Source organism: Myotis daubentonii, chromosome 16 (assembly GCF_963259705.1).
Source record: "Myotis daubentonii chromosome 16, mMyoDau2.1, whole genome shotgun sequence".
In the NCBI taxonomy this organism is placed as follows: domain Eukaryota; kingdom Metazoa; phylum Chordata; class Mammalia; order Chiroptera; family Vespertilionidae; genus Myotis; species Myotis daubentonii.
Genome location: NC_081855.1, coordinates 26,625,501 through 26,645,180, shown reverse-complemented (window position 1 = coordinate 26,645,180; position 19,680 = coordinate 26,625,501). Strand labels below are relative to the sequence as shown.

At 54.2% G+C, this 19,680-nt stretch overlaps 1 protein-coding gene across 6 annotated transcripts in view; it reads right to left on the bottom strand.

Annotated features, from left to right (window-relative positions):
• The window catches only part of RAB11FIP4 (RAB11 family interacting protein 4), a 90,451-nt gene that overhangs the window by 23,054 nt on the left and 47,717 nt on the right, over nt 1–19,680 (bottom strand). Inside the window, exons 1-2 of one of the 6 annotated variants that reach the window (XM_059669478.1) lie at nt 13,404–13,683; nt 12,471–12,584 (exon numbers count right to left, since the gene is read on the bottom strand). The exons of 1 other annotated variant lie outside the window; for it this stretch is intronic. Coding sequence is in view for 1 of the 5 variants with exons in the window: in XM_059669476.1 (XP_059525459.1) it covers nt 13,404–13,433 (30 nt within the window). In the remaining 4 variants the exon portion in view is untranslated. Of the gene's footprint in view, nt 1–3,307; nt 3,495–12,470; nt 12,585–13,403; nt 13,684–19,680 lie in introns of those variants that run through there. 4 more of the 6 variants (XM_059669479.1, XM_059669476.1, XM_059669481.1 and 1 more) reach the window with 4 other exon arrangements.

Sequence of the window (19,680 nt, the reverse complement as noted above, 5' to 3'; positions counted from 1 at the left end):
ACAACTCAATTCTCATCAAGCCTTAGGATCTAACTTCTACTGAACAGAAAAACAGGAGACGGAAGAACTAATCACACATCACAGGGAAAATAATCAAAATTGTGTGACCTTCTAGAAGACTACTGGCCTGGTCTTTTCAAAGAGAGAATGTATAAAAGAAGAGGGAGGGGGATTTTTCCAGACCGGTGGTTCTCAAACTTGATATACACATCAGAATCCCATGGGGGTGGGAGGAATTGTCAAAATTCAGGTTGAATCAGTTTCTGGGGTGAGGTCTGAAAATGTGCACTTCCATAGGGTGTAATGCTTTTTTTGTTTTAAAGAGCATTTCTAGCAAGTTCTCAGGTGCTGCTGGTCTCAGGACCGCACCGTGAAAACCACTGTTCTAGATTCATCAAGAGACATAAAAACTGCATGTCATCCTTGGTTAGATCCCAGATCAGACAAACAACCAAACCACCACCGAGCTGCAAAAGACCTTTTGGGGGCACACAGAGAAGCTAAAAGATGGGTTAGGTGATATTAGGGAATATGCTTGGTTTGGTTACATGTGTTGATGGTATATAGTTACAAAGGAGAAATGACCTTAGTTTTGATAATGTCTTGCCTAATTTCCTTTCAAATGGCTCAGGAAAAACAGCGATACACAGAGACAACGCGAACATGGTCACAGCACTGGAGAGCACCAGGGACACGCAAATCCTTAATGAACGGTGCCGTTTCCTTCTCCACCAGCTCCGTGGTGGTTGCCTGGCTGATGGAGTCATGGCTATTGGAGGGGCTGTGTGGTGGGCTCTGGACCCTCGGGCCTGGGGAGGGGTGCTGTGAAGTGCTGCAGAGCACTGCTTTGGGCAAAACTTTGTGAGTTATACAGGTGGGTGGCTGGGCCTCACCCCCAGTGGCTTCCCATAATCCATGCTTACAGGTCTATTTTTTTCAGTATGTTAGAAGTAAACCTTAGGTACATAAAACAGCAAGACAGCTGAGTTGTCCCAAACTCGTTGAACTGGTTAAGGAAAAGTGTAAAATCCCTGTCAAGTTAAAAAGGAATATGAGGAGGTGAGGCCGTCCTTACCACTATCCTAGAGGGAGAGTCAACAGCAGTAGGGAGGCTGGAGGACCGACACAACCTCCAAGGGCAAACAAGCCCCAGGAAGAACTGAATGATGAGCAGTCTAGGCAGCAAGATTAGGGCACGGACACACGGACACGGACACACACACACGGAAGATCATGTGAAGACATAGGGAGAGGACCCTGGCCATTTGCAAGCTGCGGAGATAGAGGCCTCAGAAGAAATCCACCCTGCCAACACCTTGCTCTCAGATGGTGGACTCCAATATTGTGGGGGGAAATGCATTTTAGTAGTTTGAGCCACCCAGTCTGTGGCACTTTGCTGTGGTGCCCTAGGGAACAAATACACTTCCCTTCTCCTCCAAGAAGCCTGCCTGAAACCCCTCAGCTCGAGCTGGATTTTTCTCCCTCTTCCCACCCTGATAATAACGCAAATCCCTTCATGTCAGTTCAACTCCACCTCCAGGAGAGCTACTGGGCCTCCAGGACCTCATCAAGAGGCCGGGGTTTCTGTTTGTTCTGTTCTCTCCTCAAAAGAAGCACTGACTTCTCTTTCATGATCACTTGGAGATACTGCTGTTTGTACAGTGACTACATTTTGCTGAAACTGAAGTTTGCTGAATCTGTGATTTTCGGGATGGTGTTTGTAAACACTATTTATATATGAATCTCGGGAAATTATTCCCGTTTCTGTGTTCTCTCAGTAGCATAGGTGGTTTTACCCTTAAAGAAGTGCGCGGGCAGCTCAGTCAGAGACATTTAAAACTGTAGTTAGTGCAGTTACAATACAAATGTCAAAGTTATTTTACCTAAACAGGGACTGGTTTACAAGACAGGAAACCAGCAGTCAGCCCTGGAACCACAGGCTGGCACCACAGAGCCTCGGTCCTGGGTCGGGCCACCTCTGTGGCCAGCAGCACTCAGTAATTGAATAAGATATTACCAGTTTCTCCATGCCAGACAGTATTTTTGGCGACTTGAAATCCAGAGCAGATGTCTTCCCTCTGTTGTGGTCACTTGGGGAGGGAGCGCCCTTACCATTCCTGGGACATGTGGGCACCTTGCTCGGCTGTGACGCCAGCCTCCCTCTGACCGGCCAGAACCGAAGCCCCCTCTCTATTCCTCACCCCCAGGCTGTCCGTCCACAGTCAGTGATGGTGAGCGCGGGGCCGGCAGATACTGCAGCTAAATGACTCATCTCCAAGGAAAATCCACAGGGGAGGTGGCCCCAGGGTCAACTTCTGCTCCCACAGAGACCAAGCCCTTGATGGGGGTGACTGTCCCAACAAAACCCCAGGTCCCAAATCGGAGTGCCCCAGTGAACCTACCTCCTGAGCAAAAAGGACTCAGAGGCCTCCTGGAGCAGCCTACTCCCTTCCCCCAAACAGAGCCAGCAGCCTTGATTTTCAAATGAGAATGTGGACTTCGGAGACAAACTGTTGGGGATTATGAAAACAGAACTTAAATTGCTTCCACATCTGGAAACCAAACCCAGCAGCCAGCCCCAAGAATTCCAGGCATGTCAGCCAACAGACGCTGCAGGTCAGAGAGGTGTTTTCTGCTAGCCCAGCTCCCTGTATCCACCTACCCAAACCCACACGCAGACCTTCTGTCTACATCGGTGACTGGTGGAGCCACACCTGAGAGAAAGGAAAAAGGTAGCCCTCGGAGCACCAGCCAGGTGGCCAGCATCCGCTATGTGCTTTACTGGGGGTGGGGGGCCTGGTTCTCTCCCTAAGTCCCAGCAAGTAATACCACCTCCTCCCGACAGAAGAGGGCACGGTGCACAGTTTAACCCACGTTCCCCTGAAGTTATGCGCTAGCTTTTCTATGTCCCTTTGCTGTCACACAAAAAGGTAGAGCCGTGTGAACCTGAGTCGTGAACCCCTAAGTTCAATCACCCCATCTCAATTCTCAAAAAAGATTTCCCAAGGACCTGCCGTGAGCTCCAGTTCCCACCCAGCCAGGTGTGGGGCAAGGCCAATGGAAAGCCAGTTAGCAGGCTGCCAGGGGCGCACATCAAGGGCTCCCTGGCTCTCTGAACATCTCCTGGCAGCTATTCTGGTTACAAATTATAGCCTTTAAAGAGGTGGCTTTTGAAGTGAGGGCTTAATTACTCCCACAGTCAAGAGCCTGTGGGGCTTGCTTGGGGGGCTCCTTGGTTTTTCATCACGATAAGAGGAGCTTCAAGTGGAGGCTTGGGCGGGAAAAGCAGTGGCTGGGGCCAGCTCACCTGTTCTCAGCCGTCCACAGGGTGGACCAAGCAGCATTCCTTTGGCGGGGCACCCTCAAAGGAGGTAACAGGAACTTCCCAGGGAGAGGCCACTGCCTGCTTCAAGGCGGGCACAGCTGAACAGAGCTGCCCCTGCCCAACAGCCGACAGCCAGGGCGGGCACCACCCCACCCCTTCTCTGCCACAGACACCCCAGGCCCTGGAAGACCAAGCAGAGGGCCCATGCTCACCTGCAGCTAGTGGCCAGGCTCCACATGACCCACCTCCTGAGCAGACCATGGGGATCAGGAGGGCCAATGACAGGGCAGGCCCGTCTCCTCCTGTCCACCCCGCGAAGACCTGTTTTTGTAATCGCCCAGCACCTCCCACCCGCCCAGAGCCTCAGCAGTGCTCCCGCAGGCTCAGTGCAGGTGTCTCTTTTTGTCCTTCAGCCTTGGCAAGGTCCAGCCACCAGGCTGTGTGTTCCAGGGGCCGCTGGCCACAGGCCAGGACAGGCTGAACCAGGCTCTCCCAGTGGGGACAGGTGAGCGAGCACAGGTCTGACCACAGATGGGGCTCAGAAGGTAGGAGGCCCCTGCGGAGTCTGAGGCTACTGAAAATCCATCAACCCGCTCAGAGAGCCATAGACCCAGGCCCTGCCTGTTCAGCCAGCACACACTGCCCTGTCCAGTCAGTCTTGGCCTCAGGACATGATACTGCCCCTTCCCCTCCCTCATACCCCAAGCTCCTGGCTTGACCGCCACCCCCATGCCTTGGCACAGGCTGTTCCTATGTCTGAAACAATTCCTCCCTTTGCCACAAACACCTGACCCTAAACAAGCCCCAGATAAACACTCCACACACCCCACCCCTGCAGCCCGGAACCCAGCTCCTTGAGCCCCACAGCCACCTCTGGGCACACTCTCCCCAGCAGGTCCTTTCTCTGCCCTGTGACTCCTCCTGGGACTGAGAGAGGGGGCTCCTTAGGTACCGTTTATGGAGAGAAGAACCACCTAGCGGGGACCCTTCCTCCCATCCAGCCTCGGCCAGCTAACCCAGGGTTCTCTGTCCCCAGCCTGGAGCTGCGCAGGAGCCTTGCCTCCGGGACCCAGGGGAGCCACCGCACCGGCTATAGGGGCTCTTTGTAAACAAAGCCGTCCCACTGTTTCGTTCATTCTACGCCCCGGTACCCGGGAACCACTGAGGTGCATCCTCACGCCAGAGGCCAAGCTCCACCTCATGAAAGAGGGGGCTGCGGCCCTGACACCGTGCACACACCTGAGGAAGGTGGGCTACCGGCTGACATCAGGCCCTCAAGAGGGAGAGAGGCAGAGAGGAGACCTCTGACCAAAACAAGGGTTAAGACCACAGCCTGCTCTGAAGGTGTCCCTTCAGCCAGCATCTTTCACTGGAGACCCCATGTGGCTCTCTCCCAGGACCTCAAACGCAGTCCACTGCTCCCCAGTCCTGCTCCTTCCTCAGTGAGCAGCCACCTCATCAATCCCACCCTCACAGGTCCCCAGTATTGACGGCGCACCCCAACCCTTCCCCCTGCAGCCCAGCCCTCCTGCCCCACACATCGTGCTCACACAGGTTCCTGTGTCTTTACCGATGCTGTTCCCTGCTCAGAACTCTATTTGGAGCCAGACTGTCGGCTGGCACTCCCCAAGCCCTGGGTGCCTCGCTACAGAAACACAGGTAGTCTTAAACATCTGAGGAAGACCAGGAAAAAATACACCTATTAAGCAGTTATCATGTGCCCGATGTTTTTGTGCATCTGTCACCATTCAGATGAAAAACTGAGGTTCAGAGAGGTTGAGTAACTTGCATAAAGTCACAGAGCTAAAGCAGGGCTGGGATCTGAGCAAGGTCTGATTTTAACGCAAGGAGGGTACAGGGAATACTGAATACTCAGCAATGGAGTGTCCAACACGCAGCACTGGAGCACTCTCTCGGGTTGAGCCCTGCAGGCCATGGGAACAGGAATGAGCAAGGCTGGTGGCACTAGAACCTGAGCTGAAGGCTGCAGAGACCACAGCACGCTAGACCACTGACTACTGCCAGCTGAGGCTCCTGGGGCCTGTGCCACCCTGGCCACGGGCATTGCCCCCCCCTTCTTTCCCACCACAAGGAGCTTCAAAGAGGCTACATGTGGGAAGATTTTACAGAAAGGAAGAGGAGAGAGATTTGAAAGAAAACTGCTAAAAGGAAACACATGTGAAAACGAAAACTCAGGCAAAATGGGAGGATGGAAGGAAGGAAAAGATGATGTTCGAGGATTGTAAACTGAGTCAGAAAGCCCGGGTACATATCACCAGTTTCTCTCTGCCACCTTGGGGAGGCCAGCAGCCCACTCCTTGCCTTCATTTTCCCTTTAACCTGGTAGAACGGAGCAATGTGACCTTAGATCAGCTGTGGGCAAACTACGGCCCGCGTGCTGGATCCGGCCCGTTTGAAATGAATAAAACTAAAAAAAAAAAAAAGACTGTACCCTTTTATGTAATGATGTTTACTTTGAATTTATATTAGTTCACACAAACACTCCATCCATGCTTTTGTTCCGGCCCTCCGGTCCAGTTTAAGAACCCATTGTGGCCCTCGAGTCAAAGAGTTTGCCCACCCCTGCCTTAGATGATACGCAGGGAGAGAGAAATAGGGAAAGGTGCCTTGTACATAATCATGACGACTATGGAGCCATGACCCATATTCGGTGCAAGAAGAAACCTGAGGCTCAGAGAGGTTGCTCTGCTTTCCCAAGGTCACACAGCTGATGAGCTGAAAAGCTGGAATCTGAGCCCTGGTCTGCTCAGTGTTCAAGCTCATTTCCTTGAACCACATTACAGCATCCTTTCATAAATCCTACCACCATGACAAGGTGGCTCTCTCCCTTTCCTTGAAGAAACTGGGCAAATTATGTAAGTTCTTAGAGGTTACCTAGTTTTTGTGTTTCATTAAATTCAAGATGCCTTTGATTTTAAGATGCACTGTTATTTCAGGTACACCAAGAAAGAACAGGCGCTGTCAATTACATTATAACCACCAGCGAATGCACAACACATTCCAATTTGAGATGTTGAAATGTGAAGGGAAAAAAGTGTCTTAGAATCTATAAAATACAGTGTGAGAGAGCATAAGTGGGGGGTGGGGGTTCAGTCACAGTTCCTTAGACGGTGTGTGTGCACTGAAGAGTCGACGACAACTCCATGTACGCATGTGTGTATACACACATACACACACCTGTGCTGCGACAAGACTTTCTTTGCCGTAACTGATGCGATCTTGCAGATAATCGCACAACAATGTGTTGTCAACAGGAGCCCTTTATTTTGCCGGAGACCATCCGTCCAAGGAGGCAAAGGTTGTCCTGCCACCACCCTCCACTGAGGAGGAACTGGCTGAGCTGCAGGCTTCTGAGCAGCCAAGCCAGATGAACAGGTAGGTTTGCTCCCTGGAAAACTACCAGGGGCACTGGCCCAACGTGGCGGGGTGGCTGCACAGCCCACACCTTTCTGTCTGGCTCCCCTCCATGTCTCCGGGGCCTGCAGGCAGCCAGAGCCGCAGTGCTTGCATAAGGCAGATGCTGTGGGCTGGCAGGCGGGCAGCACTGCTCCAAGCTGGCTTTCCAACTAGGCAGAGGTGGATGCCGGGCAGGCCCTGGCTGGAGGTGAAGGGCAGGTGGGGAGAGGTGCAGCCCCCTCTCCTTCTCCTTCGTAGCCAGGCCTGGCAGAGCAGGAGGCCTCTGGCAGGAAGGACCAGGTGCAGCCCACACCAAGCCCCAGAGAGCCGGCTGTCACCTCAGACCTGCTTTGCATCTCAGTCACCGATTGCCACCTGGGCACCAGTCACCACACTCCGGCCCCCAGTCTGCACCTGTAGAGGCTGAGTTGGTTTTCTTACAAACACAGAAGCAGAGGAAGCGGAGTTTGCTCTCCTGGAGGGCCCTCAGGTAATGGCGTTTATTGCCCTGCCACCTTCCTGTTTCAGTGTTGACATCTTCCCTGTAAGAATTCTGTTAGGTGCTAAGGTTATGAGTCACAAGAATCAGACCAGTAGGTGCTTGCAGAAACTAAAATGAAGAGCTCACTCATATGCCAGGCACTGTTTTAAGTGCTTTCATACATTTATACACCTGGTCCACATAACAACCTTATGAGGGAGGAACTAGCATCATCCTCATTTCCTAGATGAGGAAACTGGGGCACAGAGAGGTTAAATAATTTGCCTGAGATTCCACAAACAGCTACTGGCTGAGCCAGGATTTGAACCCAGACACCTGACCAGGCTCTTGGGCACTATACTCTCTTGCTACCTAACCACCCATCAGCCACCAACTGAGCAAGTGTCAAACCCACTCTGGACGAATTAGGTGACAGTGGCTCATTATATATTGATTTCAGAGAGAAAGGGAGAGGGAGAGATAGAAACATCAATGATGAGAAAGAATCATTGATTGGCTGCCTCCTGCACGCCCCATACTAGGGAACAAGCCTGCAACCCAGGCATGTGCCCCTGACCAGAATCGAACCAGGGACCCTTCAGTCAGTAGGCCGATGCTCTCTCCACTGAACCAAACCAGCTAGGGCGCTCATTTTCACTTCACCTAGGGTAGATGCCATTATCAATCCCATTCTACAGATGGGGAAATTGAGGCTCAGAAGGGTGAGGTAGCTTGCCCAAAGATCCACAACTAGCAAGCAGCAGAGCCAGGATCTAGACCAGTGGTTCTCAACCTTCTGGCCCTTTAAATACAGTTCCTCATGTTGTGACCCAACCATAAAATTATTTTCGTTGCTACCTCATAACTGTAATGTTGCTACTGTTATGAATCGTAATGTAAATATCTGATATGCAGGATGGTCTTAGGCGACCCCTGTGAAAGGGTCGTTCGACCGCCAAAGGGGTCGCGACCCACAGGTTGAGAACCGCTGCTCTAGATCCACGTTACTTTCTGACTCTGATGTTTTTTCTACTTGAACAGGCACTGGGCATGAGGTGAAGGCGCGTGTGTTTTGAAGTGGGTATTCCTCCCAGGAAAACCGGGGATCAGGAAGGATACACTGGCTCCTACGCTCTCTCCAGTCTACGAGGGAGATGGAATTCCAGTGAAGAGCCGGCCCCACATCCACTGCAGACGCACAGGCCACTGGGAATGCGGGGCTCCCTTTTTATGGCAATAGGCTTGTGACGCGCAGGAGAGTGGGGGTGACAAAATGACTCAAGAATAAGAGCGCTCCCACCCCCTCTCCCACACCCGAGTTCTGTTTAGGTCTTCCTCTTTCTGACCCCCTCAAAGAGAAAGCTCCCATGAGCAGAGCCACAGGTATTAGCTACCGAGCTTCTGTTTTCATTTGAATCATGTTTACACTCTAAGGAAAGAGCCCACTTGTCTCAGAAGATGAAGCAGGTTGAATCAATTAAACACAGGCCCCACAGTCAGAAAACCTCCCATTTCCTGAAGGAAGTCAAGAAGTAGGGTTAGAAACACTGGTGTTACTAGTACCAGCCTGCTAGTGGGAGCTGGGGTCAGAGGTCACCTGGACCCCACAGCTCTGGACCACTAAGTTGCCACCTCAGACTCCATGTGACACTCCAAGGATGCACACAGTTCTGGCTTCCTACTTTCTCCTGCACACCACACCTATATACACACACACACAACACACACACCACACACACCATACCATACACACACATCACACACCACACCACACCGCACACAGCACACACACCACTGCACACAACACAGATAACACACACAAACACACACACCACACCACACACACACACACAACACACATCACACACAACACACACACCACACCACACCACACACACACACCACACCACACACACACACCACACACACACACACACCACACCGCACACAACACACACACCACTGCACACAACACAGATAACACACACACCACACCACACACACCACACACACACACACAACACACACATCACACACAACACACACACCACTGCACACAACACAGATAACACACACAAACACACACACCACACCACACACACCACACCACACACACCACACACACACACAACACACACAATACACACAACACACCACACACACACACACCACACCACACACACACACCACACACACCACACTGCACACAACACAGACCACACACACAAACACACACACACACGGGGCCTCGACTGGACAGAGCCTCCTTAGCAGACCAGGGCACAGGGCTGTGCCGCCAGCTGCCCCTGGGTAGACGGAGTGAACAGAGGCCCAGGCACCCTGGGGCTCAGGAAGGGCAGGAGCTCAAGAAGGAGAAGAGGAAGCCGTCCTAGGGGAGGCCGGCCAGTCCCTGACAAGCACAGGCTGCCAGCGGCTCTGCAGGCCTCCAATGCGGAGCTGGCCGCACCCCTGACAGCACTGACAGTGGGAAAGGGAGATGGCCCCACAGTGCTCTGCCCGCTTAGCGCGCATCACCTGGGTGGGTTTTGCTGGTGCCCGTTGTGTGGTGGAAATAACAGTCTGGCAAGAGCTGTTTCCACACTCATGTGGACAGGCTTATCTGATCTGACACGGCTGAGGGCAGGAAAGTCCACGGCAGCCACGACCACACAGACACCTCCCCCACGAAATGCCTAATGCCCAAACCTCTCAACGGCAATGGTCTGAGGTGGGCAGAGCCAGGAAATGCATTTCAGGCTGATGGATTGCTAGAATCAACTGTACTGTCCTCCTGCTCTCCCTCCTGGGATTCTGGGCTGTGGCTTGGCTACATCAGTTCCCCCCGCCCCCGATTTCTACGCTACCGCCTTACTCTGCAATACACAGCTTCCCTGCAGTTCTGTGGACACATCTCATCAGCCATGGCCCCACCTTAGGGCCTTTGCAGTTGCTGTTCCCTCGGCCTGGAGCTCTTTGGTCAAGATGCCACCTTCTCAGTGAGGACTTCCCTGCCCACTCCATTCAAAACACAATTCCTCGGTCAGCACTCCTTCCTGCCCTGCTTTCTCTCCTGCCATCCCACTCACTGCAGGTTTTACCTGTTTGCCTGCCCCCTCTGCCATCATGTGAGCGCCATGAAGGCAGGGACTGTGGTCTATTGTTCACTGCAGAATCTCCAGTGCCCAGCACAGAATCTAGCACAAATTAGATGCTCAAATATTTCTTGAATTAAAAAAAATTGCTGCCCTGGCCAGTGTGGCTCAGCGGGTTGCATGTTGTCCTGTGCACCAAAAAATTGCCGGTTTGATTCCTGGTCGGGGCACATACCTGGGTTGAATCCCAGGTAGGGGGTGTGTAGGAAGCAGCCAATTGATGTTTCACTCACACTGATGTTTCTCTCTCTCTCTCCCCCTCTATCTCTAAAAAGCTTAAAAAACAAAACAAAAAAACTGCCTGTGCAGAGCCTGTGGGTAGGGGCTGGGCAAACAGAAATGAGGAAGGGTCTGTGTCCTGGAATGCCATCTGATGGAGGAGACTGCCACACCACACGCAGGAGGGAGGCTCACACAATGTCCAACAGGGTTCAAGGCGGACCTGCCAAATCAACATGCCTATCTGGGGGTGCCCAGCTGATGGGGCAGAGCCACGCTTTAATCCAGCCTGGAGACCAGGTGGTAGGTAGACCTGAGTGGTCCTCCTCCTCACTCTTGCCCAGCGACCGAGTCAAGAGACAGCAGAGTGGACCTGGAGGACAACAGAGCCCAACCCCAGATTCTGCACACCTGGCCCGGCCAAGGTGCTGTACCCCACTATCTACACCAGGCAGCAGGCAGACTAGACAGAGACGCTTCCTTTTCAAAACGCAATGAGCCCCCGCTGCCCTAGGGGACAGAGCACAGGGCCAGAGGGTGGGCACCCTCTGGTCAGGCTATCCCTCCCGTCCTAGGCCCTCAGTCCCTGAGATGCGTGCCTTCCAGGAATTGTTCACCTGCTACTTTATTGGGAGCCTCTCCCACCCCCTCCACCTCCTGCCTACCCATGCCTAAAATATACAGTGAAGTAAAACTGTGAAGCCCCTCAAAGCAGGATCCATTGTGAAATATCTCTTGGCATAACAGGCCACGTCAAAGGAGGAACTGCAGCCCTTGGAAAGGAAGTTTCTAGCCACTTTGGTGGGCGGGGGGGGGGGGGGGGGGGGTAGTTACAGGAAGAGCTGTGAGGGTCCTGAGTGACCAAAGAGAAAGCCCTGGTGTGGGGCGGCTGGTTTTACCAGGAGGGGCGGGAACGAGGAGGCTATGGGGCCAGTGTGCTTTAGGGAAGGGCACAAATGCTCTGAAGAGAGGGAAGGGGGCGGGGGCTGTGGAATATCCACCAGAAAGTGCTCAAGCTGTAGCCCAAAGCCTCCCCAGTGCAGGCTGCCCCAGGTGCCCTAATTTCTTCTCCCTTTTCTTCCCTCGCTGGACTAAAAGTCCTCTCCACCAACAGCCTCCAGGCAGTTTCTCCTACCCATCTTCCTTGGGACAAAGGTCACACCTCCCAGCCTGCTCACCTGGCCTGGCTAATTTAGTCCCTCCCCTAGGCACAATCTTATCTCTACAGGGCCTTAGTCATCCACCCACGCCCTCCACCGAAGCCCAGGGTCCCCCAAATTACAAAGCTGTCCCCCCAGTAGGCGGTTTGCCCAAGCTGCTCAAGGTCCATGGTCTTCACTGGCTTCCCTCATCCCTCCAGGCCACACATGGGGGGTGGGGAGGCGGGACTGGAGGACAGATACCTTAGGAGACAATCCAGATCAACTTGCCCAACAGCTCAGAGGAGTTGTCAGTCTCCCAGCTGTCTACAAACATCTTAAGGGCCGTGTTTATAGTAGCCCCTGGGCACGTAATTAGCAGTTTCAGGTTTGTGCCCAGTCCCTCTGGGTGAGCTGGTGCCAGGAGGTGGCAAGACACCAGTGGATGGCAGTGACTCCCAGGACTCCACCAAGGCTGAGCTAGAGGGTTACGGGGAGACCGATCCCCACTGCGGAGGTCTGAGAGGCACAGGACTGGTAATCTCCCCGCTTTGAGATTCCTCCTCCATAACCCGACATCGGCGTAACCACATCTCACCAGGGGAAGGACCTAGGTTTGCCTCAGGATATGCCTGCCCCACCCCCTCCCAGGAGCCCCAGCGACTGGCACCTGCCTCCAGGGAGGGTGGGCAGAGATGTAGTGATCCCCAGGAACCAGCCCAGGGGGGAGGCTACACCGGCTGAGTGCAGGAAGGTGACCTAGAAATAGGTTAGTCAAGGAACATGGACGCGTCCCTCAGGGCCGAGTGATGTGTCTGTCACATCCAGCCGTCGGTGGAAGAGCGGGGCTGCTGGGGAGAAGGGGAAATGGGAAAGGGGACTCTGGTGGGTACGCAGGGATGAGAAGGGGTCAGTCCCGGGCTGCACAGGGACCAGGTTCTCACGGAATAGAGGGAGAGCGGGAGGGAGAGTGGGAAAGGGCTGTGACAACAGCAACTACGGCCGGGACCCACCCGCTGCCTCTAGGGGAGCGAAGGGGTGGGAGTCATGCACACCTCCGGCCTCCGCAGCATCAAACCCCGAGCTAGGCTGGCCCCCCCTCTTGCCCCGCAGAGCCCCTCGGAGCGGTGAGGGGAGCGGGGAACAGGCTTGGTGCAGCCGCCAAGAGCTGCGGAAAAGCTCCTTCGCGCACAGCCCGCTTCAGGACTCGGCGGGGGCAGGAGCAGAGCTGCGTCAATACCCGGGAGGGGGTGCGGGGGGGGGAGTGATGGTGGGACGAGAGGGTCCGAAGGGAGGCGTCTGGACAAACGACCCCTTTCCCAGGCAACTACACCCCCTAAAACAACTTTCTGAAACTGCACCTGGGAAAAAAGCCGCACCTCTCTCCGCGCCCCAGAGCCAGCCGAGCCCACCCTCGCACCTGGGTGCAGGCAAAGGGCCCAGAGTGGGCAGCGGCTTCTCCGCCGCGGCCACGCGAGCCGGAGGCAGGTAACCCGACCTGCCGGCCAAGGCCGAGAGGGCGGCCACTCCCGGGGCGGGAGCTGGCGCCGGGCTGCGGGCGAAGTTCCCCGCTCGCCCCGGCAACTTCCCCGGCCCCGGGACCGCGGGCGGGCGGGCCAGGTGCGCGTCGCCCGAGCCCCGCCAGCCCGAGCCCTTCGGCCGCAGCTTACCTGGCCCCCGGGGGCCGGCGGGGTGCGCATGCCAGGTCTGGTCGCAGGTCGGTGCGCGGCAGAGGAGCGAGCAGCGGGCGGACGCGGGGCGGGAAGGGACGTGGCGGTCGCGCGGAGAGAACAGGAACGGCCCCCGCCGCGCCGCGACCGTTCGCTCGGTTCGGCACCAGCGGAAGATGCCAGCCCCGCCCCCACCCGCGCCGGTTGCCGGGAGACCCGCGTGGGCCGAAGGGTTCTTTGTATCAAAGCTGCCGTGACATCACGAGGCGCCCGGGATCTGAGATCGGAGGGGCGGGGCCTGGGCGGGGGCGGGGCCTGAGGAGGAGGAAGCGCCGCCTGGGAACCCGAGCCACGTGGGGCGGGCCCAGGTAGCCACGCCCCCTAAGGTAGGGGCAGGTGTCTGGGGCGGCGCCGACCAATAGCTGCGCGGCCGGGAGGCGGGCCCAGGCGGCCCCGCTCCCAGGGGGCGCTTCGGTGAGTGGAGCTGGTCCGGGCCCGCCGGAACCTGCCCCTCCAGGTCACAACCGCCCCGGCCTGGCGGGCTCTGTCGCCGCCGCTGTCCATTCAGTTCACTCTGCTTGTGGTCACCGCACGGCGAGATTCTGGCCAGAGCTCCCGGGCTCACGGTGGCGACCCCGAACGAAGACCTGCCAACCCCTACCCCCAACCTCTACGGGCCGCCGGAGTCGGGTGACTCCTAAATTGATTCTCATCCTGAATCCCACCTATCAAAGTTGTCTTCATAGCCAGCCCAGTGATACAAAGAGGCCGCGGGAAGTGAAGCCGTGGCCAGCGGCTCCGTTGGTTAGAGCCTCCTGATACACCCAGGGTGCGGGGTCATCCGGTCAGGGCACATACAACAAGCAACCAATGAATACATGGGTAAGTGGAACAGCAATCGATAGTTCTCCCCCGTATCTAAAATCAATAAATAACAATTTTAAAAAAGACAAGAACTAAAACACAAAAAGGAAAGGACCCTTTCTGTTGCATCCTGGTAAATACAATTTAAGTCGAAAACGTGCCCCCCTCATAACTCTTTGCTATGCTCTGGATTAAAAGGAGGCAAAGGTGCAAAGCAGCCAGTGCTGCAAATGTGGTTTCCCTTTCCCTTGATGTTGCATTGCGTCACTGGGCTGCGGGGAAACGTTTATCTTCCTAATTATCTGGCCCGGGTCAGGGTGAAGCCACCTTTGCTTTTCCTGAGTTTTCACTGACCAACAAGGTAGCACTTCGGTACGGTCAAGGCCTGTCACCCAGCCAGCTGTCACCCGCACACACGCGTGCGCGCGCACACACAAACACACACACACCTTTCCAGCTTTCTGTCCTCTTCTCTCTGGCTCCTTGCTCTCAATTCCCTTCTCCCCAGTCTCTCTCGTGCAAATAAATTCCCAGTTGCCCCTTCGTTTACCAGAATCTGTCTCTGAGATAAAGCATCCCACTGGGGCTCCCAGACTTGCGGGGGGCTCCCCCAAAAAGAACAGCATTAGCCAGAGGCAGACCTGGCAAGGGCTGCGTGTGAGGGGAGGGGGGAGCAGTAGGGGTGAGGTGCGAACCCCATGGCTGCTGCTTACACCTTGCAGTTCAGCGATCTCTGTATGGAGGCCACAGGCTGTGTGTGTCCACGCTCACTGTCCCCAGCACACAGGAGCACTGTGGTGCGTCAGAAAGAACACCGGCTTTGGACTCAGGCAGACCTGAAACTGATTCCTCCTTGCCAGCTGTGAATCTGGGACGAGTTACAGAACCTCTCTCAGACTCAGTGTCTTCATCTGCGAAATGGGAGTGGCACAGTCTGCCTGGTGGGTTGTGCACCCTGGCACAGTGGGTACACTTAATTGTAGGCACTCATCATTGGTGTGCAACAGGAATGGGCCTCTGCACCCTGGGCCTGCTCCATCTGCCTTCCCAGCTCCACCCTGACCTTAGCTCAGCAGCCTCTGTGAAGTTTAAGGGTGTGGCGAAGTCCAGGGGTTCTATCTCAGTTTCCCTTCTTCTTTTTTGAGTCTCTTATTGCCCCTAAGGACTGCAGGGCCCCAGAGAGCAGGCCTCACGACAGAATCACCCAGAACTGGAGAAGAGTAGCTAAGGTGGTCATCCCTTCTCTGGGTCCCAGCACTGTCCTAGTGAAGGTCAATGGAGAAAGTCAGGTTTGTCATGTCCCCTCCCTGCCCCACCAGGGACAGCCTGATTGACCCTTTCAAGAGCTCTATGGAGGGGGTGGTGTTAGTGGTCCCTCTATTTTTTCCAAAAGTAGTGGGGTGGGGAGCATCTCCAGGTATTTGCTGTGAAAAGCTGCACCACAGAGGAAGGTCACAAGATGAGAACACTGAACACTTCTGAGGTTGAAGTCTGCCCAGTTCCGCAGTCCCCTGGGGAAGTCATTTAGTGTTTCAGAGCCTCCGTTCCCACCCTATGAAATGGAAACGAGACCTTCCCTCTTCCAGGGGTGAGGTTTGAGTGAAATGATGAAATAAGTGTCTAGTACAGCGGTTCTCAACCTGTGGGTCGCGACCCCTCTGGCGGTCCAACGACCCTTTCACAGGGGTCACCTAAGACCATCCTGCATATCAGATACTTACATTACGATTCATAACAGTAGCAACATGACAGTTATGAAGTAGCAATGAAAATAATTTTATGGCTGGGCGTCACCACAACATGAGGAACTGTATTTAAAGGGCCAGAAGGTTGAGAACCACTGTACGAGGCCTCTGGTGCTGCAGGCACTCGATAACCAGCAGCTCCAGCTCCCAGTTACGACCATGAATAAGCCCAGCCTGGCTCCGTAATTAGGTGTGTGAGCTCCGGAGCCAGAGCCAAAGGTCATATCTTGGCTCCACCCCCTTGTAGCTGGATGTCATCTGTAAACTGGAGATAGTAGTAGTATCTACCGGTATTTTACGATTATTGTGAGGATCAAAATCATCAAAACCCATAACATACTTAGAACAGGACCTGGCATATAGCAGGTGCTCAGTAAACAGTAGTCATTATCAAGTATCCTATGGCAAGAGGCTAGAAGTGAGGTGAGGATTAGCAGTCAGTGGCAGAGCCAGGATTAGGGCCGAGCCTCCTGACTCTGTCCAGTGCTCTCCAAGACAGACATCAGTCATCAACCAGGACTGTCAACGTCAGCCCCACCCTGCCACACACAGGGCATTACTGCTGCCCAGCCACAGGATCGCCAGCCGCTGCTCTTCGTGTGGGAAAGCCCTCCAGGCAGCTGGCTCAGGCTTGCCCACCAACACTGTCTTCGCACCTCCCTTTAGAGGACCCCTGACTTCTCGGTCAGAAAGTATCAGCCCTGAACTTAAGCCTCAGCTTTCCAGCCGAGAGGACAAAGTCACCCTTCGATGCTGTAAGCCTAGACTTCCAAAAGGAAAAACAGGCACTAAGGAGATGGGCAGGACCTGGGGGTCACAATTTGACCCTGGGGGAAAGCTGTTCCCAATCTCCCACTGAGAAGCAATGGGAGGACGTGTCTATCCCAGAACCCTCCACTCCACCAGGGGCTTGTCCTTGTCCTGGGGGCCTGTACAGGGCCTGGGAAGAGGAGAGCATCTAGGGCACATTGCGAAGATCCCTTCCCATTCTACAACCCCCGGCGAGCCCAGGCACAGATCTGGGACGCGGGTACACATCCTGAAAAAGGGAGCCCCTTTCCATTGGCGAACGCCTTGTGTTGGTGACTGTGCTTGGGCCTGGGTGCCTTCCCCTGGGGCTGGCTTCCCTCGCCGTGTCTGGCTGACTCTGGCCCCAGACTGAGTGTTCCGAGAGACCACGCTCTATTTTTGTCAACCTGTGCACACATGAACAATGGGTTTTCTTACTCACGCAAGCCCAACGAGAGGGAAAATGGTGAGAAAACCTACGTTTCCTCTGACTCATTCAATCCTCCAAGAGGAGGAGGCGGCAGAAAAGGAGGAAGTCGGACCAATCTTTTAACTTGAACTGGGTGAGGGCAAGGAGGAAAAACTCTTTCCTTGACTCTCCGTAAAGTCAGGTGACTGCAAAACCAACAACTCTCCTCTCCTACAAACACCCGCCTCCCCTCCGCTCCTCCTCCCAGGCCAGGCAGTCTGTGTCTCAGACTTTTAGTTCCCGAACTGCACCACTGGACTCATTCCGGGAACTAAAAAGTGTCAATGCCTGGGTCATATTCCATAGCAACTGAGTCCAAACCTCTAGGGTGGGAGTCACGTGTTAGCTGTTTTTAAAGATTCCCAGGTGATTCCAATGCAACAAAGTTTGGGAGCTACTTTGCTAGAGGCTTGCTGACTGCAGTGGGAGTTGGAGCAATCACAGGGTGAAGGCATCATTTTTTCATTCGTTCATTCATTCATTCATTCATTCATTCATTCACAAACACGTAATGAAGAGCTTTTATGTGCCAGACCCTGCTCAAGGTGCTGGAGACACAGCTGTAATCAATACAGTCTTGATTCTCCTGGAGGAGCATTCTGGTGCGGGAAATCAGACAGCGAACAAATAAACGAATAAATGATATACATGACTCCTGCTATGAAGAAAACCAACCCAGGGTAGAGGGTACAGAAACTTTGGGGGTCAGAGGTCTATTTTCACCCGGGATGTAGGCACTGATTTTTGCTCCAGGAGAGGGTAGCTGTGCCCATCCTTGCTGTCCCGGATTTTATCCTGCTTTCTGGCTAAAACAGCTTCCTCCTGACAATCCTCAAGGTCTTGCCTCCTGCCCATCACAGGGCCCGGCCTTCCTGCTTACCTCTTTCCCTTAGATCTCTCCAGGGCAGGGGCCTGGCATGCTCCGCACACATCCTCCTCTCCTCTCTGTCAGCAATAACATGTGACCCAGGACCCGAGCAAGGTGCATGATCCATCAAGGATCATGTATGTGTAACCCACAGAGGGATTTTAGGCTTGTGGGGTAGGAGAGGTCATGTAGGACAGTGGAGAGAACCCCAAACGCAGGGTCAGAAGACCTAGACTTGAGGTCTGACTCTGCCACTTACTGGCAAAGGGTCAGTCACTTCACCTCGCCAAGCCTCAGTTTCCTCATCACTCAAATGGAAAGACTCTGACCAATTCTGTAAGAGCATTAAAAGGAAAAGTGTCAGCTGGGACCGGGTGGTTCAGTTGCTTGGAGTGTCATCCGGTTCACCAAAAAGGTTTTGGGTTTGATTCCCAGTCAGGGAGAAGGGGAGGAAGAGGGAGGGGGAGGGGGAGGGGAAGGGAGGGAAGGGGAGGGGAGGGGAGGGGGTCGGGGAGGGAGAGGGAGAAAGTCAAAGACTTTTGGAAAGTATTTTGCAAATATGGGAACTTTTTAAAAATTATTATCTAGACCATATAGACATGAAATCACAGAAATCACATTAAAGTTTAAAAAGATCCTGTTTTACAATTGGGAAACCAGAGAGAAGAGATGACTTAACCATAGTGACAAGGCTTGTTAATGGCAGAGGAGCCACACTGACCCCAGAAAGGGGGAAGGGTTTGGAGTAAACTGGGGGTACTATTTTAATATCAAACATTTTACTTCCTCTATCCACTAAGCAAACTCCTATACATCCTTCAAAACCCTACTCAGGTGTGACCTACCATGTAAAGCCTCCCCCCCCCCCCCCAGCACCACTGGACACCTAGGGCTATGCAGTAAGCAGGTGCCCTTTCAGCCATTAGCAGGTGTGCACATGTGTGTGTGCTGGGTATGTAAACTCACCAGTGAGACCCTACACTTAGGTGCTGGGGTCCAAATGCTGCCTCAGTTGCCCTAACAGCTACATCCTCAAGCAGCGGTTTCTATATACAATGGGTCAGGAAGCGTTGTGGGGGGTCCTGTACCCAGCTCTTCTAACTCCAAGCCCAGGCTCCTTCGTCAACCCCACAGCTTGGCAGTTGGGCTGTGCTCTCTGCTGGGTCACCCCAAGCCCCCACCAGAGCTGCTCTGGAATGCAGCCTGCCCACCACCCTCAGGGGCTCTGCAAAAGGGTGGGGCCCAGGAGGCCTCTGAGCACCCGCTCTCCACGGTTGCTGCCCCCTCCTCAGGTCCTGTGAGGTCTCCCTGTATCCTCGTTCTCAGGCATCCCGCTCCCGAGAAGAGAGTCACGTTTAGACAAGGATGGTAGTCGATGAAGGCAACTGCACATCTGATTTCAGGTCAGAAGGACATAGACCAAAGGGCTTATAATTCCACTTTGAAAACAAACACAGTCCCCCCACAATTGTGCCCTAAATGATCTTGGTCACTATAATTAAAAAACACCCCAAACCCACATCAAGCAAGCCACCCCATAAA